We start from the raw sequence: 20840 nt of genomic DNA, 5'->3' as shown, positions 1-20840 counted from the left end.
GCATTTTGTACTACCATTCAGTTACAAACACAAATTATTTGAAAGAGTTAATACAGGAAAATACAAAACATCCAAGTTAACCTTCACCTACCATCTCCTCAAGATCAGGATTATTTACATTTTGTCCATCCTGATTCCCTTCTGCATTGTTATTGGCTGCCTGTTGCTGGCCTCCCTCTTGCCTAAAAGGGAACCATCCAGCTTGGTGTCTATTGAATAAAATGAACAATTAAAAGACTTACCTCTTTAAATTGTGAAGCTGATTATGAAATTATATCTACATGCCCAAGTCTCATTCAGCTAACTTGCAGGCCAAGAGGAGATAATCCATTCTTCATCTGGATTACATTGTTGGGGAATACTGGAGTCTGGGCATTATTTCTAAGTAACAAAACTAACTGAACAGATCTCTGTTAACCCAAATATAGAATGAAATGCCTCTTAAAGTTACATAGAACAATTTACCTGGAAATCAGAACTGAAATTCTGCTCATCAAGTCATCCCCCTCCCCCACCACTTGCCTGTCCAAAAAAAAACCCACCACTTATATCTTTTATTAACATTGGTGATCATGGTAAAGTGCAAATTAGTATTTTGTTTCTGAGCTGCTCAGTTTTAATGAGGTTTCTCACAGGCATTTTTAAAACATTATAATTAAGGCCATTCTTAGGGGAATAAAACCTATTGAAACAGCTGGTGGCACAATGACATAGCAGAATCAACTATATTTTTAAGTCATCACACCACCAGTTAAACTTGAGTTTAAAAATCTTAAATGTAGATCTTTTAAAGTGTAAACCCTTTAAAAATACCTTTTGAAAGCAGCCCCAAATGGAAGTGCTATGTAACCATAAAATATTTCTGGCACTTTCCACTTGCATCCAGATCACCCACTAGGTACCTTCATCCTGGCTAAGATGGTATTTTTAAACTAAACCTCAGTGTCACTGTGAATGAAATTTGACAGCAGAAGACAAAAACCAGTCTTTTAAAAACCAGTGGACTGTAAAGTTTTTTGTTCCAATATCTATAGTCTCCCAGAATGCTGGATTCTGGAGTGTCTCCATAGAGCCCATATAAATTACTGGAAGCATTCACTAAGTATATCTGGGCTTAATTCAAAATTAAGTTCTGCTTTACTGTTCACATTTAAGGTCCCCAATCAGTAATCACACATAATTTAGGCCAATGCAAACATATGCTTTTGAAATCAATTGAAATTTAATTCTTCCGACACTCACTTAAGTTCAGTTCCCGTAATTCTATGCATTCCCTGCAACAGCTGATCAATTGACATCACAAATATCTAAAAAAGTACTATGTTCTAAGTATTAACGCCCTAATTCTAATAAAGGGGGAAAGGAAATGCAGAATTCAATTCTATATTTTGAGACTACATCTGAACATCTGTTTGAAAGCCCACTTTCTGGATGTGACCCATTAATGATTATTAATTCTTCAGAGATGGAATTCTATAAAGTGATCCAATGTTACACCTTTAAAAATTAGCTTACAGTCATCACCTAAAATATATCTATTCATAACTAAAAATTTTTTTTTTTTTACTCACAGGTACACCAGTAGCATGGCTCCCATCACCATGACAAATCGACTGAAGGAAGAATAGAAGTATACAATGCTGAGGAGAATAGCTGCTCTAGAGAACGTGTACATCCAGTCTAACCAGTCTCGATTGAAGTCCTCCTCATTTACTACTGGACCTCCTTGTGCATTCATTTGAACATTCTGGTTTACAGGTCTGTTCTCCTGTGCTGCTACATTTGGCACTGCTGGAGGCTCATTTGCAGGAACATGCTCTGAGTTCACAGGCTGCACAACTGCTGGTCTGACTGGCTCAACGTTGGATGTCGCCTGGGCTGAAACTGCAGCTTGACTGAAATTTAAAAATACATTTTTTGAAAAGCCAACATTGTATCAGAACCAATAGTTAAACCCAAGCTTCCTTCCATCCATTTACAGCTCTTTTGTACAGAGAAAAATACCAGCTGAAATTTGAGATCTTAACAACAGTATTAAAACAAAGCACACCAACTTCATAGATATTGTGTGAAATACAGATGTACATCTTTTCCCTCCTCCATTGTTATACATTACTAGAAGACTTACCCAGCATTGCCTGGGTCTGGACTGAGGGCGGGGGAGATCCTGTGGTAGGAGTCAGGACTATGCTGCCCAGCCTTGGCGGTGCTCCCAGGAGGGCCACAGCAGTAGGGCCAGCAGGGCTTGCCCTCTTCCCCAATCCAGCACTGGGGATGAGTAGGAGTTTGGGGAAGAGGGGGCCACTTGCCAGTGGCAAGTAAGATGGCAAGCCCCATCCTCAGCTGGCCACTCGCTTGAGGGCCCCAGTGGTCACTTGGCAGCATAATTGTACTCCATGCCCACTGCCCCCAGTGGTGACTTAGTACAGTGTCCCTCCATTCACTCCACACACCCCTTTCCATGTTATAGAAAATAATCAAATTCCAGGCACATCCAAATCCTGACCTTGCTTTAAGTTAGGATACAAGGAAGCTGCATGCTGAATTTGGTAGTCCTAGCTCTTACCATTTAGAGAGAATTCTTGAACAAATGGACTCGCAGACAGAGAGAGACACTGACTGACAGACAGACGGACTCAGACAGACACTCTAATCTCTAATTTTATACACACACACACACACACACACACACACAGATTCTGAAATAAATTTAGATACATACAAAGTAAAATATATTTTAGTAAAACATCAAAGTTTGAAAAATCCTGAAACGTCATCTTTAATAACCTTTTCGTTATTACGTAATAGGTACATCTTCACTAGGGTCTCAGAGGATTGTGTGGTCTACCACAGAATTTAAACTGCAATTATCTGGACCTAAGCAGCTAAAAGTAGGAGAAATTTGGCCTTTATTATAACTTTATCCAGTAGCAGAAATAAGAGTGTCATGTGGCACTACCTCTCACTCAGTAGTTGTGTGCTATCACCATGATGCTCCCAGCCTCACTGCCAAATGAGTAAGGTGGGAAGAAGAGAAAAATCTCCCTCTAGGACCAAAATTCTAACCCAGCATGACGCACTGCTACTTCCCTTGCTTTCTGGCTTAAACCAATGGAATCCATTTTACTTGGCATGGGAGATGATTCAATTTGAAAATATTTTTAATAAATAACTATGTTTGGAGGCTTTTACTAGCTAGTCTCATCTTGTCAAAGTGTTGCCTAGACAGTACAAGAGCCCAATGAGGTTAACATTTGTACCACAGCAATTCCAAAGGTAAATGTTAATGAAGATATGTTCAAACAAATAGAAGAATTCAACTCTCAATCATAAAACTTTAAAAGGAATACATTTTCTGAAGTGTGTTAAAAGTAATTTTTAATTTAACACCCAAATTCAGTGAAATGTAAAACAGTAAAACCAGGTAAAAAGAAAAAAGAGATAAAGCACAGAAATTACAGTCAGACAGCAGCCACCTATTTTTTAGGCTAGGTCGTGATCACCCTAGGTGCATTAAGCACTAGTATATAAAGTATATATAAAGTAACTTACAATATTTAAAGTAACTTACTATTGCATGTAGTACTGACGTGCATACAGTTGTTGCCACCATATCATCTGTAATGGGCTGAATGCAGGGTATATTGGAATTCCAGTAGCAACACCTTGACCTGGAAACTGGTTGCTTATGTTGCTACAGTGAATTAAAAGCAAAAATATCCACTCAGGCTATGGCTATCAATGGATCACAAATATACCACCCTAAAATATATATTACGCCAAGCACTTTTCTCTTCACATGCTTCACTGGAGACAATGCAACATCAATAAAACTGTGAATACATCCTTTGGCTACATACCTGATCCATTACATAAACGGTATTAATGTGCAAAATGAAGAGCTCTTTGTCAGAGATAAAATGTCATCACAATTATGTGATCAATTCTCATCCGAATGAGCCAACATTATTTTCATTCTAAAAGCATTTATTGCATTTAAAAGCTCTACCATTAACTATGTCTGACTAATGGGTTTGTAGCCAATTATCATTGTTAATTATTTCATTATTAGAAAACTGAAACTTCATAAATCAGAGTTGCTGCTCAAACACTTGGTATATATTATATGGAGGGATATCTGCAGTAGAAGACTTCTTTATAGGTTCAGAACCTACTACAAGTTGAACCTCTCTAGTCCGGATTCTCTGGTTCAGCATGATTTTAATTAGCAGGATGTCCACTTATCATGGGTGGGACCAAGTTTCCTGTGTGCCCCTCCCCCCCCCGTCTCTACGCCTATCGGTGGCCAGAGCTCCCAGGCCATGGTTGACCTCCTGTGGTCCACCAAATTCTCTAGTTTAGCAACAGTGAACTATCAAGTAGCTAAAGCTAGAAAGGACCACTACATGATATAATCTAAGCTCCTACAGATCACAGGCCACCAACAACACATGCACACTAAACCCACACAACTAAAATTAGACTGAAGGAGTACAGCCCACAGAAGACTCAAATGTTATGTTCCAGAGGCAGAAAACAAGAGGGAGTGAAATTCACAAATATCCAAGGCCCCTGTAATGGCAGGGAATTCATTAAAATGCCCTTTTAAAACTTTATTACATATTCTTGGAAGCAATGATACATATCACTGTACACAACCACAGAACGAGCAAGGATTGACTGGGTATAGAAAGCAAGCTATCCTCTCTCCTCTAGAGGTGGCCCTTTCATATCCTGATTGCAAGACAATTCATGAACTTATGCAGTCTGTTTTGTGGATAAAGAACTTTGTTTCCCGGGGAATCTCCCCCATACTTGGAAGCTGAAGGAATTTAAAAGCACCTTCTAACTTGATTCCCAAGTCTTCCTAAAAAACTCTGGGGTTTATGAAATCTTCCAATGGATATTTCAGGACAGCGTTATGCAATAGTTTTTAAAAGTTTATTGATATTGCAGTTAGCAACAGCAGCAAATGCTGCAAATATATGGTGGCTATCATTCTGTCCTGGAGTATAGCAGGCTACAATTTTGTACTGGGGAGATCACTGACTAGAAAAATGTTACCATCAGATCCCACTAGTCCACCAGGTATTCAGATAAACAAGGAAAGTCAAATGAGAAGGAGGAGTGGAAGTTGCTAAAATCATTTTTCTTTCCTGATACAAGAGGGAGGATAACTGGGTGAACTGAGCTGCTGCCAAATAAAAATGTTAAGCAGGGTACAGCTGAGTAATTGTGTAGTCAATACAAATTGCATCAACTACAAAATTAGTCAATAAGGGAAGGAGCTCAAAAGGAGCTACTTCCGTTGCGGCTCTGCAATTTAAATGTAGGAAGAGCCGGGTGCTCAGTCCTGACTCACACGAGGTCCAGCAGCCCCTATCCACAGCAGGGACTGGGACCCCTGCAGACAGGGGCTATTGCTGGAGCAGCCTGTTTGCAACCAGCCCTGGCTACTATGACCAGAGGCTGCTCCAGCAGCAGCCTGTCTACAGAAGGTCTGAGAAGGGAGCTGGGGCACACCCCCCCACCTCATACAGGACCTGCAGCAGTGAAGCAGCCTACCCTGGTCCCACTGCACTGCTGCCTCTAATAGAGGCAGCAACGGGGCGGGGGGGGGAGGAGGGGGAAGAAATGTGAGTAGTCAACTTGACTGCCCGATAAGCCTAGGGTTATTGGATAGTTGACTAATTGACTACTCTTTCGCATCCCTACTGCCAATTTGAGCACAAATCACCATACAATTCCCTCACCCTACCATACACAATTCTGCCAGATGGGCTATCAAGATCCTTATGCAGTCAACTAATTATCTATTAATCTATAGTGAGCAACAATAAGCAAATACTGCATAGACATCAGAAATATGTACAAATGTTCACATTAACCAAATTATACTGAACATTCAGCACTAAACTGAAAACAACTTTGTTTCTTGATCAATTCCAGAATTGAACTGGCAGGCACTGTAAGACCCTCATTCTGTGACAGGAGCAGCATCAAGTCATTACAAAGACTTAGAAAAAGTACTGATTTGCTAAGACGGTCATCTTGCATCCTGACAAATAAGCTTTCATTCAAGGGTAAATTAAACATTTACCTTTATGAACACAAAAACATCATCAAGCTCACTGATTCTGTGAACAAATGAAAACTATTTCTGAAAGTGTAAGCCATCAATATTTTTAAGAAGTTTTTCATCTTTGTTTCCTGCCCAAACCACACAAGAACGAACATATTATGTAAATGAACAGAGTGGCCCAAAAACTGCTGCGAGAAGTGATTACTGATCACAAGAGCAAGAGTTTTTTCATTACCATCACCAGGTAGTAAGAAGGAACGAGGGTTGCCAGGTGTCCAGTTTTCACTCGGACAATCCTTTATCTCTGGCTCCTGTCCAGTAAAAAACAAAAAACACCAGAAAAACATGTCCGGTATTTTCTGTTTTTCTTGGACGGAAGGCCAGCGGGGACATGGTTCCCCGCCATGTCTGGCGTGGGGAAGCAAGGAGCGCAGGGATTCTTAAAGGCGCAGCGATCTTCCGCCCCTCCCCCCCCCCCCCCCCCCCAACAACTTTCATCTCCTGGGGGAGTGGGGGTTGTTTTGGGGTTTTTTTTTTTTTTTTTTTTTTTTGCTCAACCAAGTTTTTTTCCTGTCATGTTCAGGATTTTCGGTGAAAGCATCTGGCAAGCCTAGAAAGAACTGAGGAGATGGGTAGTCAGGAAGGCTATATATCGAGCGTTATATCAGTGCCATTCCAGGAAGGGACTTAAGCTGACTTGACAGTTGCAGCTAGGCAAAAATCTTCTCGCTTCCATGCACACATATGTGAATACATCTGACTGGAATGCACACGAACAAGCACTTGAACTAAAAAGATTATTTTCTGTAGGAAGGATTTTGACTTTAGTAAGTTTTGTAAGAAGTTGCACATGTCATATTATAGCCATCAGAACAATTTCCAAGCTACTATCAAGGCTGTTCCCCACTCTGGCACTCCAAATGCAGAAGGTGGGGGTCTACTGGAGAACTTCAAAACCTTGCCTCTACAGGCACTGGTTAACAAACTTCCCCCTCAGAATCCTAACACACAGATTTTGGGGAATTTGCTGCCTCCATCAAGTGCTTTTTGATCCCTAAAGAAACAGGGGTGAATACTTGAAACCACCCCCAGACGTACCCCAAGCTCTTTTGCGGCAAAAGAGCTTGAAAAAGAAACGAGAAAACAAGCTGCAGTCTCTGGTAGCTGACCCCTGAGTCAGAGGCATGCAGATACACACAGACAGACCTTCCAGGACCCAAGAATTAAATCATCACCTTAAAAGAAATGATTTGTTACAAAACTAAAGATAAACTTGATAAAGCATACTTGGTTGCTAGATGTTACAGAGCAACTGAGGAAAACAAATTAAAAACAGAGAAAAAAAACTCTGGCACAATGCTTAGATGGTAGTAAATGGGGAGGAGAGGCATAGATTCATACACAGCAGTTCACACCAAGTCACAAAATAAAGAAAAATTACCCTGAACACAACTGGACTCATTTCCCTGGTATTCACTTCTAGTTCTCTCTTTGTTCAGTCCACTCCCATGCCTCAATTCCAGAGGGGGGAGTATGGTAGTCCTGCCTGAATTTAAATCAGTATGTGTGTGTCAACTCCTGGTTTAACTCTCCCACACAAAGAAAGCAGGCAGGGAACCTATACCCAATTCACATTTCAACCCTATATCTCGATAGGTTCTCTTGGCCCCCTGGCTGACACCTTTGCTAGACACCTGAGTTAATCCTTTAGCCACCAGGTGCTGGTCAGCACTCCTCACATTCATGACAGCTACACACAAACCAGCCCAGAAAATCTGAAAGATGATCATTATGTTGTCTAGGTAGCTTGTGTCTGCATAGTTTGGAGGAGGATTTTGCAGTGGAGCAAAATATTGTCTATTTAAGTTACCAAACAGTCTCATTTTAGTAAGCAACAGGTAAGATTTGCAACACAATCCTTTCATAATAAGTGTACAGGGTATTCTTACTTTTTAAGATATGTTACTCCATTTACCTAACAGTAATAAAACTATTTTGTCAATTTATTTTGTGACTACTTGGCCATAAATATAAGCGATTATATATGAGAGGGCCTAGTACAGGAGTGGACAAAGGGGCCCCCATGGGTCAGATTCAGCCTGCAGCCGCCCTGCTCTCCCATCCCAAGTCCCATTGAAACCTAGGAGAGGGGAGTGTGAGAAGACTCCTCCCCCACCAGGGGGATGTGGCACCAGAGGAAACTGCCAGCTGTTTTTAAAATAGCCAGTGGTTCAAGCCACTGCACACCCGTAGCAGAGTAAGGGCAGGGTGCAGGAGTCTTTGCACATGCCCTTCCACCCCTAGACCAATCAGGGTCGGGGGGGGGGGGGGGAGGCGGTAGGGGAGCACACACAGTCTCCTCCCCCCGCCAGGGGCACGTGGCATCAGAAGCAACCGCTGGCAGGGTTGGGGGCAAGGGACTTTGCATGCTCCCCCAGGCCCTGATTGGCCCCCTATCTGCTTTAACACCACATTAATCTGCTTTAACACCACATTACTACTACATGTATTTAGATATCTATGCTGATGAATCTCATATCTCCCTCCTAACTCTCCTTCATCCAAATTAACATCCCTGCCTCTTTCTGATATAAGCATAGGCTGATACCTCGATATCCACAAAAGGGATGGAACAGAGTTTAACCTTTCACGTTCCTCAATCACCTCAGTCACTGCAGACATCATCATCTGTCACTCAGAACTATAATCAGTGTATAGACTTAAGAGCCTGCTCTCTAGAAAAAAAAGAGAAGGACTAACGGCTGCATATTAACTCATCAAGAGGGTCATGAGAAGGACTGCTGTCTGAACAAAACCAGAAAATAGGATCGGTACTGACAAAGAATGATCAGTGAGCAAATAGAGGGTCTGGTGTCCAGTAACCCATACCTAAAAATGTATTACAAAATACTGATCAATCTAATAAAATATTTAATCTAATTACTCTAGAGAAAACCTCAAATAAAGCAAACTGCACAAAGTTCACCGACCCCTTAGCCAGGCCTCTATCAAGCCTACTTCTCTATAAGAATGCATTCTAAGTCACCTGGACTTTGATATAAGGCCCTTAGTGTCAGTCTGCAGGTGACACACACAAGTGGTCCTTTTTATCATTTATTTAAACTGCATGCTGATGAAGAATTTACACCCTATATGGCACATTTATGTGAAAAAGATTTATCCCATCTTTCCCCCAGCCACCTTCTCCCATTCCACCCAAAAAACAGTGTAAGAAAACCCTCTATATTTGATGAACACTCCACAAGTTACTTTGAGGAGAAGCTTATTAATCTACAGTAAGCAGTTTCCCTGATCGTCAGCTGGCTTCACCCAGTCTCCTCAAAGGCAAGTGTCGCTATTTATCCAAGGAATAAATGTTCACAGGGCAACATAATACATAAATCTTCCTACCAATTAGAAAACAGATTTATTTCTTCCTAGCAGAACATGAAGGCAGTCTGTTAGGTTATTCTGCATACAAGTACAAGGCAGCCTATATATTACTCAAGATATCCATGAATTACTTTTACAGTTCAATTCAACGTAGACTAGGAGCAAGGTGTCAAGTTGCTTCTCTGTATATGTGTAGGCCATAAAAAAAATCCGAGTCAACATTGTTCTTGGAAATAATTTAATAATGTTAGGTCATCTTGATTAAAATACAAGCAATGAGGGGGAAAAACCATCGGCTGATGCTCTGTGGACTTATTTGCTTATGTTTCAACCATAAATGGAGATATCACACAATCATATAACCCAACGGTAAGGGAACAGAAAGAGAAGCCAAGGGTATGTGGCAAGGACAGAAAAGGAAATAGTATGGAAGGCAGCAGTAGTAATTCTTACCCAGGGACTTACTCTCAGATACATCAAGATCGATTACACAAATGTAGAAAATCATTAATAATAACTATTCATTCCATCACAGACTATGGAGTAACCATAATTTCAACTACAAACCTAAAAGTGCAAAGGAGGTATCTAGAGCTAACTTTAGATTTTAAAACAGCACTATGACATAATGCTGAGGATTACTTCAAATTCACTTACCCTTGCATTAAATATGGGAACTGGTGGCTTTGCACAGGATTGCTTTGTGCTTGTGGAAGGTTACGATGCCTCACTCCATCTGAGCTAGCATTTATAGATGTGGATGAAGATCCTTGGCTTGTGGGTGATGGAATTGTTGATCCAGAATGTTCTGAATTCTTAAAATAAAATAATTTCCTTTAATATTTTCACCACATTTACAGGGGGGACTCAATATTTCTATATTGCATTAAAGATATGCTCTTAACTTGGTACACACACATTCAACAAGCAACTTTTTCCTTAAAAAAAAAAAAAACACCTCTCAGTAGGCCAGACTTTCCTGAAAAGCATACAACTGCCCATCCAGGAAGAAAAGTATGAAGCCCGGTTTTCAAAAATGCCCACTACCTAGCAGTTCCCTCAGAAAAAAAAATGTGAATCAAATGTTTAACAGTGAAAGAGAATACTAATGGCCATCACTAACAGAAGTATTTGCTGCCAGAATGTCTCATTGTTCTTTAAAACAATTGTACAACCTAGTTTCCCAGCCCATTCCTGGACTAACTCTGAAAGATCTTCTGGCTCCAAGATAGACAACTTACCTGCCCCCTCCCCAAGTTCCCTGGAGTACCAATGTTCTGTAGGTGCTGGCTCCAAGCCTTCCACAGTAGCCTGTCTGGCTGCTCCCTGTGATTCCACACCAGAGTGATTTCTCTGTGTTCTTTTACAAGGCTCAGATGTGCATTAAGCTATCATCTTGTTCCTTTATTCTTTCCCTCTCAGGCTGTGATATTCAGGAATGAAGATCAGAATGCAGGGTAGCACATATTCTAGCATAGCCAGCCACCTAGACTAGAATTTGGCTAATAAAGGTATTATCTTTCATAAATCCCAAATCTTCATATTAGGTTTTAAAGAACAGTGTCTATATATTAGAAAATGCCCAGACTAAGCTAATTGTGAAGAGCAATGTCATCATGATATAGAAGTCACAGTGGGAACAAATCTCTACACTATAACATCTGTCCTCAGCAAAAAACATGCAGGAGATAGTTTTACCTTCTCGAGTGACAACTGAAGACAGAAGAATGAATGAATAATGGATAAAGTCCATATGCTTTATGGTAGATGCTTTTTCCACTAGATTAGAAATCTGGCACCGGTTGCTAATGTGATTCACAGTGTACACAGGAAGTTTATAACACAAAGCAGTAAGAGTGGAAACTTCTTATTTTGTAACTGTAATACAGACTTTAACAGAAATATTCATAAAACTCCTCTGAATAATTCAATGCACTTACTCAAGCATTTCCCGGAGATTGTTTTAAGCTATTTAGCTACTCAAGAGTCTGGAGGAACTCCTAATCTGCATGCTGTCTAGTGCTGGTATATAGAGCCCTACGTGGATATATATTGTATCCGCAAAACCGCAGGACTCTCCTGGGAACTGCTGCAGTGAAAGGGGCAGAACATGGAGCCAACCCCCTCAGAAGCCAGTGTCATATGCCAGTAGCTCCTCCAGTGTGGCTGCACCACCTCAAGCTCTGCCCGTCTCTTCCATGCAGATGTCAGCTCCTGTCTGGGGGTATGCTAGTGAGCCTTGTGCTGCCCCACCAAGTGGGGCTGGAGGTGGTACAGCTGTGCTGGAAGAGCTCCTTGCAGGGTGCGTTGGCTCCTGGAAGTGGTGGCTCCATGTTCTGCTCCTTTTGCTGATGCAGTTCCCAGGAGAATCCTGCAGATATGGATTTATATCTGTGGCTATCTGCAGCCATGGATATAAATTTGTATCTGTGCAGGGCTCTAAGGTACGAGAAAGGACAACCAAACTTGGCATTCCAGAGAGATTAGAATACAGGAGACAGTTGCTCACTGCAGAAGTGCTGGTTTTGCTTACTGATAGTCAAGAGGTGATGTGCATATCTCAGATAATTCTCAACCAGGGATGTAATAGTGTAACTATTTAAACAGTTATACGCCAGCTCCTAGGGAACCGGTTGTCACATCATGCTGCTGGCTCTGAATCAGAGCTCACAGTGCAGGGTGGCAGCCAGCCACACGTGGGTGGAGCCAGAGGCCAGTACGCACCGGGAGCGGTACACACACTGGCTACTTGCCCAGCTCCCAGGGAGCCAGCTGCACTGTGGGCTCTGCAGTATAAACTTTAGAGCACGTAGCATGTAACTGTGTAACTGCTAAGATTACTAACAGTTACAGGTTTACTTCATTAACCACTTTTTAACATCCCTACCCACAACAGCCTCCTGGAAAAGAATCACATTCCCATCTAAGGGAAGGAAGCATGAGGCTCACAACAATGAAGGGAAAGACTTAGAATAGCAGTTTCCATCATTCTACCACAGCCTAATGATGTTAAGTAACAGTTAATTTACTAGTCAAGTAGTAGATGGAATTTCCATTGACTAGTCAATAGGCACGTCTGCATGCCTCCTCTGAAATGTGCAAGAGCCCCCGCTGAGGCTCTTGCTGAGGCTCTTGTACATTTCAAAGGAGGAATGCGGAACTCCACCTGCAGTCTGGGGCTAGCGGAAAGTCAGTTTTGAAATGTACAAGAGTCCCCAGCTGAACCTGGCTCTGCGTGGCATTTCAAATCGGCAGTGCAGCATGGAGCCCAGAGTCAGTGGGGGACTCTACCATGAGGAGCCACCGGGGTCAGCTGGGGACTCCCCAGCTGATCCCGGGCACCGTGCAGCATTTCAGAGGAACCTGGGATCCAGCTGGGGAGTCCCCAAGTTGACCACGGGTTCCACACTGCATTTCCCCAGAACCCAGGGTCAGCTGGGGACTCCCCAGCTGATCCCGGGTTCTGCAGAAATGCCACACTAGAGCCCGGGATCAGCTGTGCAGTGCCGTCACTTTGAAGTACCCCTTCTTCTCCCCTCTTTGCTATCTCTATGTGATGGAGGTGGGGCAGGGGGGAATCGACTAGTCGACTATCCTATAAGCATTTGCTTATCGGATAGTTGACAAGTCCTTAACATCCCTACCATAGCCAAGCACAGTAAAGAAAATTCCCACTTTCAGGCTCAAGGAAAAGAGGATTTTTTTAAAAAAAATAAAACATAGCAGTTCTGAAGTCACAAATTTCATCTTCTAATAAGGACTATGCAGATTTCAAAATTGTTAGTTACCAGAACAGAGTTCTGGTGTTTATGTCTATTAAAATGTTAATATTTGAAGCAAGTTACTCTATAATACACAATTTAACAGCATAAAACAGACAGTTTACATCAAGTTGATTTTAATATCACATTTTGTATTGTATTGTATCACTATTAGTTTTTAATACCAGATTATAAAACAATAGGAAATGCTGACAAAAAACACCATGATCAAATAAGAAAAGCACCACTCATCTCAATAACTACTCACTGAGCTGCTGCTAGATGTTGATGCTCCATGACACACAGATCTAGTGCTTGATTTCGGAGAACTTGGGGGAGTCCGTGAAGTACATACTAGGTGAACCATATGATAGTCATCTTGCTAAAATTAAAGAAATTGAAGAGTTTAAGCAACAATATTTGGGAAGTTTCTAGGTTAAAGGGAGTTAAAAACCTAGTCTCAAAGTAAACTCACAATTAATAAGGCAGTATAATGCAAAATCTAGTAGCCATAAAAATCTAAAACTGCATCCAAAAGGTGTGAATGTAATAGTGAGCTTAAGTTGGTTTTTTTTTTTTAAACCAATTTACTATCGATATGCACAACAGCATACTTTCTGGCATAAGTTGCTCTTATCCCTGCCTCTAGAACAGCAGTATGGTACAATGGGTATGACACCCAACTAGGAAACAGGAGATTGCATTTTGTTTCTAGCTTTGCCAATAATTTATGGTACTAAGTTGACTAAGTCATTTACTGTTTTGTACCTTAAATATTCCATCTGTGAAATGGAAAATATGCTCTTTGTTTCTAGGCTTTGAGATGTGTGAATGAGTGCTAAATGTAATTTCTGCAAACAGTAAATACTCTATATTTTACATATTATCCAAAATGATTTACAAATCGTAATTCTGACCAACATGAGCTAAAGAAAGTATCCCTATTTTATTTGGGGAAACTGAAGGAAAAAAGCTATAGTGACTTGCCCCAAACCATACCTCACATACCTGTGTCAATTCTGAAGTCATGCTGCCACACCACTCCAGGGTATAAATAAAATGTTACATTATTACAAAAGTTACAAGGATACATTTACAAGTATTTTAGTTTTTAGATAAGGATAAAATTTTTAACACTAAACCTAAATACCCATATTTAAATCTTCAAAATAAATAAGGAAAAGGTTGCTTTTACCCCACATTCTCTGTTCCTGCTGATGCAATCAAGCAAATTAACCAATCAGATGCTAAACCCCAACAAATGCCACTCCCACTCTACAGAGATAAGATGGGGGAAAATCTCTTTCACTGGACGAACTTACGTTGGCTAGCGAGCTCTGACCTTACACGGACCTGGTTTTGATAAGGAGAACTCTACGTAAGCTCAAAAGCTTGTCTTCCTTACCAATAGAAGCTGGGCCAATGAAAGATAGTACTCACCCTCTTACATCGCTAATATCCTGGGACTGACACAGCTACAGCACACTCCCACTCTAGCCAGCTCCATTGGATGGAAACTGGCCATTGGGTTCTGTGATTGGGCAGGGGGTGGGGGCTACAGTCAAAGCCCCCCTCTCCACACACACAGAGCAGAGAGGCACATGGAGGGAGCAGACAGCTGTTTTCAGCAGCCTGAGGCTGCAGCAGAGAGCCTGCCTTGGTGGTTTTGGCAGGGCGGCTGCAGGCCGAATCAAAAGGCTTGGCAGGCTAGATCTTGCCCGCCCTTGCCCTAGCTGGTACCTTTCTTTCCCTGCTATACATGTTTGTCACATTCAAAGAGCAGTGGAATTTAACCACTTAAAAAAAAATCTCTACACTGATAGATAAGGTTCCCCCAAGCTGTAACTTACAGAATGGTTCACATTATACAACATTCTTTCAAGCTCAGTATCTTGAGACTGGCACTACCCAGTGGCATTACCATCATGTGTCTTGGGCGCACGTGTACAGATTTTCAATGTATATGTTGAAGGAGTTCCTAGATATCTCAACATGTGCTTACGTACTATTCTAGTCAACTGATGGCACTCCATCTGTAGAGAGCAATATGTCAGAAGAAAGTTTCAGTAAATATTCATCAAATCCCTAGCTGATATCAGAACAGATGGCTAGTTAGATAAAGTACTGGAGACTATGAGCTAAAAAATTCTTTTCCAAATCTAAAGCAAAATCATAAAGATTTGGGGAAGGTGGATATGGTGAACAAAAAAACCCTTTCTTTTCCCTCCTTCCTCTCACATTATCAGACTAATTAGGAAAAGATTGCAAGGAATTTGTTACATCACCCTAAGATGACAGAAGTGAACTAGGGGAGACATCTTTACATGAAACAATTGCATATAAAGCAGCTGAAGCTAGTTATAAAAATGTCTGTAGAATCACTAGTTGAGCAGGATTTAATTCTATGGCCTCTTCCTCCAGTAGATAAGGATAGCTTGAATTTGTGTATAAGAGAAAGCAGGATATATAACAGGACAACTGATTTATGTACCCTATATCTTGCAAAAATCCATAAGCCATAGAGCTGCTGTAGACTTTTTGCACAAAGAGTAGATGCAAAATAGGGATGTTAAATTTTGATTAACTAATTGAATAGCCAAGGGAATTACCATCGACTATCTGATTAGTCAATAAGGACTTCCATGTTCCGCCTCTGAAATGTACAAGCACCCCAGCAGGGACTCTTGTACATTTCAAAGTTGTTCATCACTGCGCCCCTGCCCCCACCCACAGAGCCAGAGGGAACTGGCTTTTAATCCAGCTCCTTCCAGCACCCCTACCTCTTCCCCCCCATTGCTACCTCTGTGATAGAGGCAGCAAGGGGAGGGAAGTGACTAGTCTCATCCCTAATGTAAAACATTCTATGAAACAAAACAAAAAAATTGGAATAGAACATTTATTGTCAACAAATATAATTTTACATAGTTTTCCTCTGACCACAGTCATAAGTTTGGTGGTATTTGATGTAATACAAAATTACCTTAGAACAGGAAGGGAACAATAGTGTGAAGCTGCTGAGATTTGCTTAAATTATATTGATAAATATCCTTTTGGAAAAACTGTTCCAATTGTCAATAGAACAGCCATACTATCATTTTCTGAAAGGTAGCCATGTTAGTCAGTATCTCCAAAAACAACGAGGAATCCTGTGGCACCTAAAAGGATAACAGATTTATTTGGGCAAAAGATTGCATGGGGAAAAAACACTTCAACATATGTATCTGACAAAGTGGTTTTTACACACAGAGGCTTAAGTCTTCAAGGTGCCACAGGACTCCTCATTGTTCTATCATAACCTCCCATGGTTCAGCAAATTCTCTGGTTCGGCACTGGTCAGGTCCCATGGGTGCCGGACTAGAGAGGTTCAACCTGTAGTAACATTAAGTCAATCTGTAAGGTGAACCAGTAGAGAAAAAGTTAATACTATCAAGTAGTCACAAACAAAATGTAGCATAGCAAGCAGCAGGTCAAAATTAGGGATGTAAAAGCATACTCGATTAACCAATAAGCAAAAGTTTATAGATTAGTGCTACAGACTACACGCATTCCCCCTCCCCTGGCCAGTAAATTTGTTTGGAAGCTGACCAGCGTGCTGGCTCAGTCCTGGCTCACACCAGGTCCAGGACCTACCCCCGCAGCAGCTTTGCATTTAAAATGTATTAGCAGCAGGCGGGTAAGCAGCCAGGCTCAGTTACGGTTCATACCAGGAGCGCAGGCCTCCGTCCTGCACAGGGACTGTTGCCACCCTGTGCTGCTGCCTCTGTATCAGAGGCAGCAGCATGGGGAGACAGGCAGCTGGTCCATGAGGGGAGCTGGTTTTTAAACTGGCTTCCAGCCCCATCCCTCAGGACTATAAAATAGTCGAGTAACCAATAAGAATTCATGAGGTTAATTGACTATTCAATTAACTGATATTTAACATCCCTAGTTAAAATCAGGATAAGAGTCAGGATGCCATGCAGAAAGACTTATTAAAAAGTGCAGATACATATTACTATGTATGAACAGCCATGCACTAGCATCACTTGAAGAAAAATGAGTCTTTTTAAGCATCCTGTTTCGGATTGAGGAAAACATGACCCTATAAATAGAACTATTTACAAATACATTCACAACTATTGCTGAGTTTTGTATCCAGGATCCATGCTTCACAGATGCTGCAAATAAAACATTCCATTACCCAACAGTGAAGTTAATACTTGGACCAGCTTTCAAAAACCAGTCACTATCCTATTCCTTGTGCTACTAGTTAAGAATTAATGAAAAATATTCTATCCTCTCCCACCAATGGAAACCATATCTCAATCCTTCAAGAAACTCTACTCCTACAGATGGATATTGACTTTCAAAATAGTTGACCTCAACACATTTAGACTGCATGATGTCTAATAAGATGCTCAGTCTCAATGCAAGAATGAAAAGTTGGAAGTTAAACAACAATGCAAGTTTAGAGAATCCTATTTCCCCCACACAATGGTTTTGCTTAAAATATCATATGGTGTTGATGTAAAGCTTACTTTTCTGAGAATATCTTTCAGCTGCAGATGATCAGGAAGCAGTCTGCCAGAATACACCAGTCTCTGATCCTTTGTAGACTATGAGACGGGACAAAGAGAGGAATTTAGCTTCTTCCAACTATACAGATTTACAGCTGGAAACAACATTTGTAGATGAAAAAAAATGCCTTGCAAATTCCCACCACCTACTGTTTAGTCTGCAAAGCATATTTAGTGGTTTTGTAATTTCAACTGTTATGGGAAAATTGCTGAGTATGCATAGCAAAAGGTGTCCTAGATAGGAAACTCAATCCGCAACCATCCACTTAAAAGTAATACATCTTGCTCATTAAAGCCAATAACAAAAGCATATCTGAAAATTGCTCTTTCAAAACATAGTTCAAACACCCTTCTTTTCCTTCCCTTCCACTACCACAAGGAAATCAAAAAGACATCTAACTTTCAAAATGTGGATAAAAATAGTTGGTGGAAAAGAGACCACCACAAAGTATTTCATATACTGTAACTACTGGTGATTACCCCCATAACTAAAATAGCGCTTTTTAAAAGTTACATGGCAAGTCTTTAGTCATACTCCTTTTCCGCTTTTACTTTATTTTTCGATAATAGCAAGAATTTTCCATAAAGTCCATATTTGTAGCAGAGAATGTGTACAGACAGCTCCCTCTATTTTAAGATGAACTGCAAAGCACATAACTTTGGTTCTGCTTTTTATGGCTAATCTGTTGGCAAAGACGGTTTCAAACATTGAAGGGTAAAGTTACATTGCAGAGCCCACAGCAAAGCCTCCTCAGGAGTGGCGCTGACAGTCCCTGCTGGCCCCACACATGAGGAGGCTTCGCTGCAAGCTCTTCAGCCCGCTCCCAAGGAGCTAGCATGTAAGCTGTGGCGATGAGGCGAGGTCTGCCATGGGCAGGGGCTGCTCTGGTAGGCCAAAGACAGCTTCTGCCAGTAGTGGGCCTCAAGGGGCTGGAGCAACCCCCTGCCAGGAGCAGGTGGGGAGCTGTTCCAGCCCCTAGCACTTAACATTTAAATCCCTACACTTTACATTTGTTAATGATCAAGCCCTCACTTCCTTTACTGAATGATCTCTGATTATTTGTAGGATATTAACTGTGCCACATGACAACACTATATAAACTGAACCGTGGCTACCATTCTTCCCATCTCAGGGTAAAGGGATGCTAATTTGAAGTTCACACTATAGTTGCAAAGTATATGTTAAATCAATTTATACTACTGCAGCTCCCAATGTGATTTTCATGTTACCACTGGTATCAAGCATTTTATGCAGGAAAAAAACTCTCTGGTCTTATTTTTCTGGTAGGATCAAACTGAAATGAATTACTTAACCATGTCATTGCCTTGATAAAAGTTCACAATATGATTCTACTTTCAAAAAGCAAAATACAAGTACAGTAAAACTCCAATTGCCCGGCATCCAGTGGTCCAGCGCTCCTGATAGTCTGGAACCCGGAAGTTCTCCGGCCAGCCGGACAATTGGAGCTGCTCTGCCCCTGGCTTCCCCAAGTCTGTCACTGGTCAGTTTCAGCAGCGGTGGACTTGGGGAAGCCCTGGGGCAGAGCAGCTGGAGTGCTGCCGGGTTGGTCCCGAAGCGGCGCCCTCTCCCAGACTGCGCAGTTCCTCGCCACCCCCCGGACCCCCTTCCAGTACTCCGGCATATCTGATAATCCAGTACACCCTGGGTCCTAAAGGTGCCGGATTATTGAAAGTTTACTGTAGTATTAAAACTTTCAGAATACCCATTACACCCCAAACCGTTTTTGTAGTTTAGATAGCTGACTTAACCATGGAAGGACTGCTAAGCAGGGACGGCGTCCACCTTTCAAGGAGGGGGAAGACCCTATTTGGACACAGAATCGCTAACCTAGTGAGAAGGGCTTTAAACTAGGTTCGACAGGGACAGGTGAGCAAAGCCCACAGGTTAGTGAAGACCTGGGAGATGGGTCGGAAATGGGAGGGAGCGTGGGCTACAATGGCAGAGAGAAAGGAGGGTCAGGGCAAAACTGGGAGGCAAGGTCAAATCAGGATCTTAGATGTCTATATACAAATGTGAGAAGTATGGGAAATAAGCAGGAAGAACTGGAAGTGCTAATAAATAAGTACAATTATGACATTGTTGGCATCACAGCAACTTGGTGGGATCACACACATGATTGGAATGTTTGTATAAAAGGGTACAGCTTGCTCAGGAAGGACAGGGAAAAAAGGGAGGAGGTGTTGCCTTATACATTAAAATGAACACACTTGGAGTGAGGTGGAGATGGACATAGGAGATGGAAGTGTTGAGAGTCTCTGGGTTAGGCTAAAAGGGATAAAAAACAAAGGTGATGTCATGCTAGGAGTCTACTATAGGCCACCTACCTACCCAGGTGGAAGAAGCGGATGAGGCTTTTTTTTAAAACTAACAAAATCATCCAAAGCCCAAGATTTGGTGGTGATGGGGGACTTCAACTATCCAGATATATGTTGGGAAAATAACCCTGCGGGGCACAGACTATCCAATAAGTTCTTGGACTGCACTGGAGACAACTTTTTACTTCAGAAGGTTGAAAAAGCTACCAAGGGGGAAGCTGTTCTAGATTTGATCCTAACAAATAGGGAGGAACTGGTTGAGAATTTGAAAGTGAAAGGCAGCTTGGGTGAAAGTGATCATGAAATCATAGAGTTCACAATTCTAAGGAAGGATAGAAGGGAGAACAGCAAAATAGAGACAATGGATTTCAGGAAGGCAGATTTTGGTAAGCTCAGAGAGCTGATAGGTAAGGTCCTATGGGAATCGAAACTGAGGGGAAAAACAACTGAGGAGAGTTGGCAGTTTTTCAAAGGGACATTGTTAAGGGCCCAAAAGCAAGCTATTCCAATGTGTCGGAAAAATAGAAAATATGGCAAAAGACTGCCTTGGCTTAACCACGAGATCCTGCATGATCTAAAAATAAAAAAGGAGTCCTATAAAAAATGGAAAGTAGGACAAATTACAAAGGATGAATATAGGCAAACAGCACAGGAATGCAGGGGCAAGATTAGAAAGGAAAGGGCACAGAATGAGCTCAAACTAGCTACGGG

At 41.5% G+C, this 20840-nt stretch overlaps 1 protein-coding gene across 2 annotated transcripts in view; it reads right to left on the bottom strand.

Annotated features, from left to right (window-relative positions):
* Positions 1 to 20840, bottom strand: part of HERPUD2 (HERPUD family member 2) — a 34418-nt gene that overhangs the window by 1750 nt on the left and 11828 nt on the right. Inside the window, exons 3-8 of one of the 2 annotated variants that reach the window (XM_075921752.2) lie at positions 17754 to 17831; positions 13505 to 13618; positions 10133 to 10290; positions 3572 to 3694; positions 1572 to 1895; positions 92 to 209 (exon numbers count right to left, since the gene is read on the bottom strand). In XM_075921752.2, coding sequence (XP_075777867.1) covers positions 92 to 209; positions 1572 to 1895; positions 3572 to 3694; positions 10133 to 10290; positions 13505 to 13618; positions 17754 to 17831 — 915 coding nt within the window. The remainder of the gene's footprint in view (positions 1 to 91; positions 210 to 1571; positions 1896 to 3571; positions 3695 to 10132; positions 10291 to 13504; positions 13619 to 17753; positions 17832 to 20840) is intronic. The other variant, XM_075921753.2, reaches the window with a different exon arrangement.

Source organism: Pelodiscus sinensis, chromosome 2 (genome assembly GCF_052426305.1).
Source record: "Pelodiscus sinensis isolate ZL-2025 chromosome 2, ASM5242630v1, whole genome shotgun sequence".
Classification (NCBI taxonomy): Eukaryota; Metazoa; Chordata; order Testudines; family Trionychidae; genus Pelodiscus; species Pelodiscus sinensis.
This window is presented reverse-complemented; position numbering and strand designations above follow the sequence as displayed.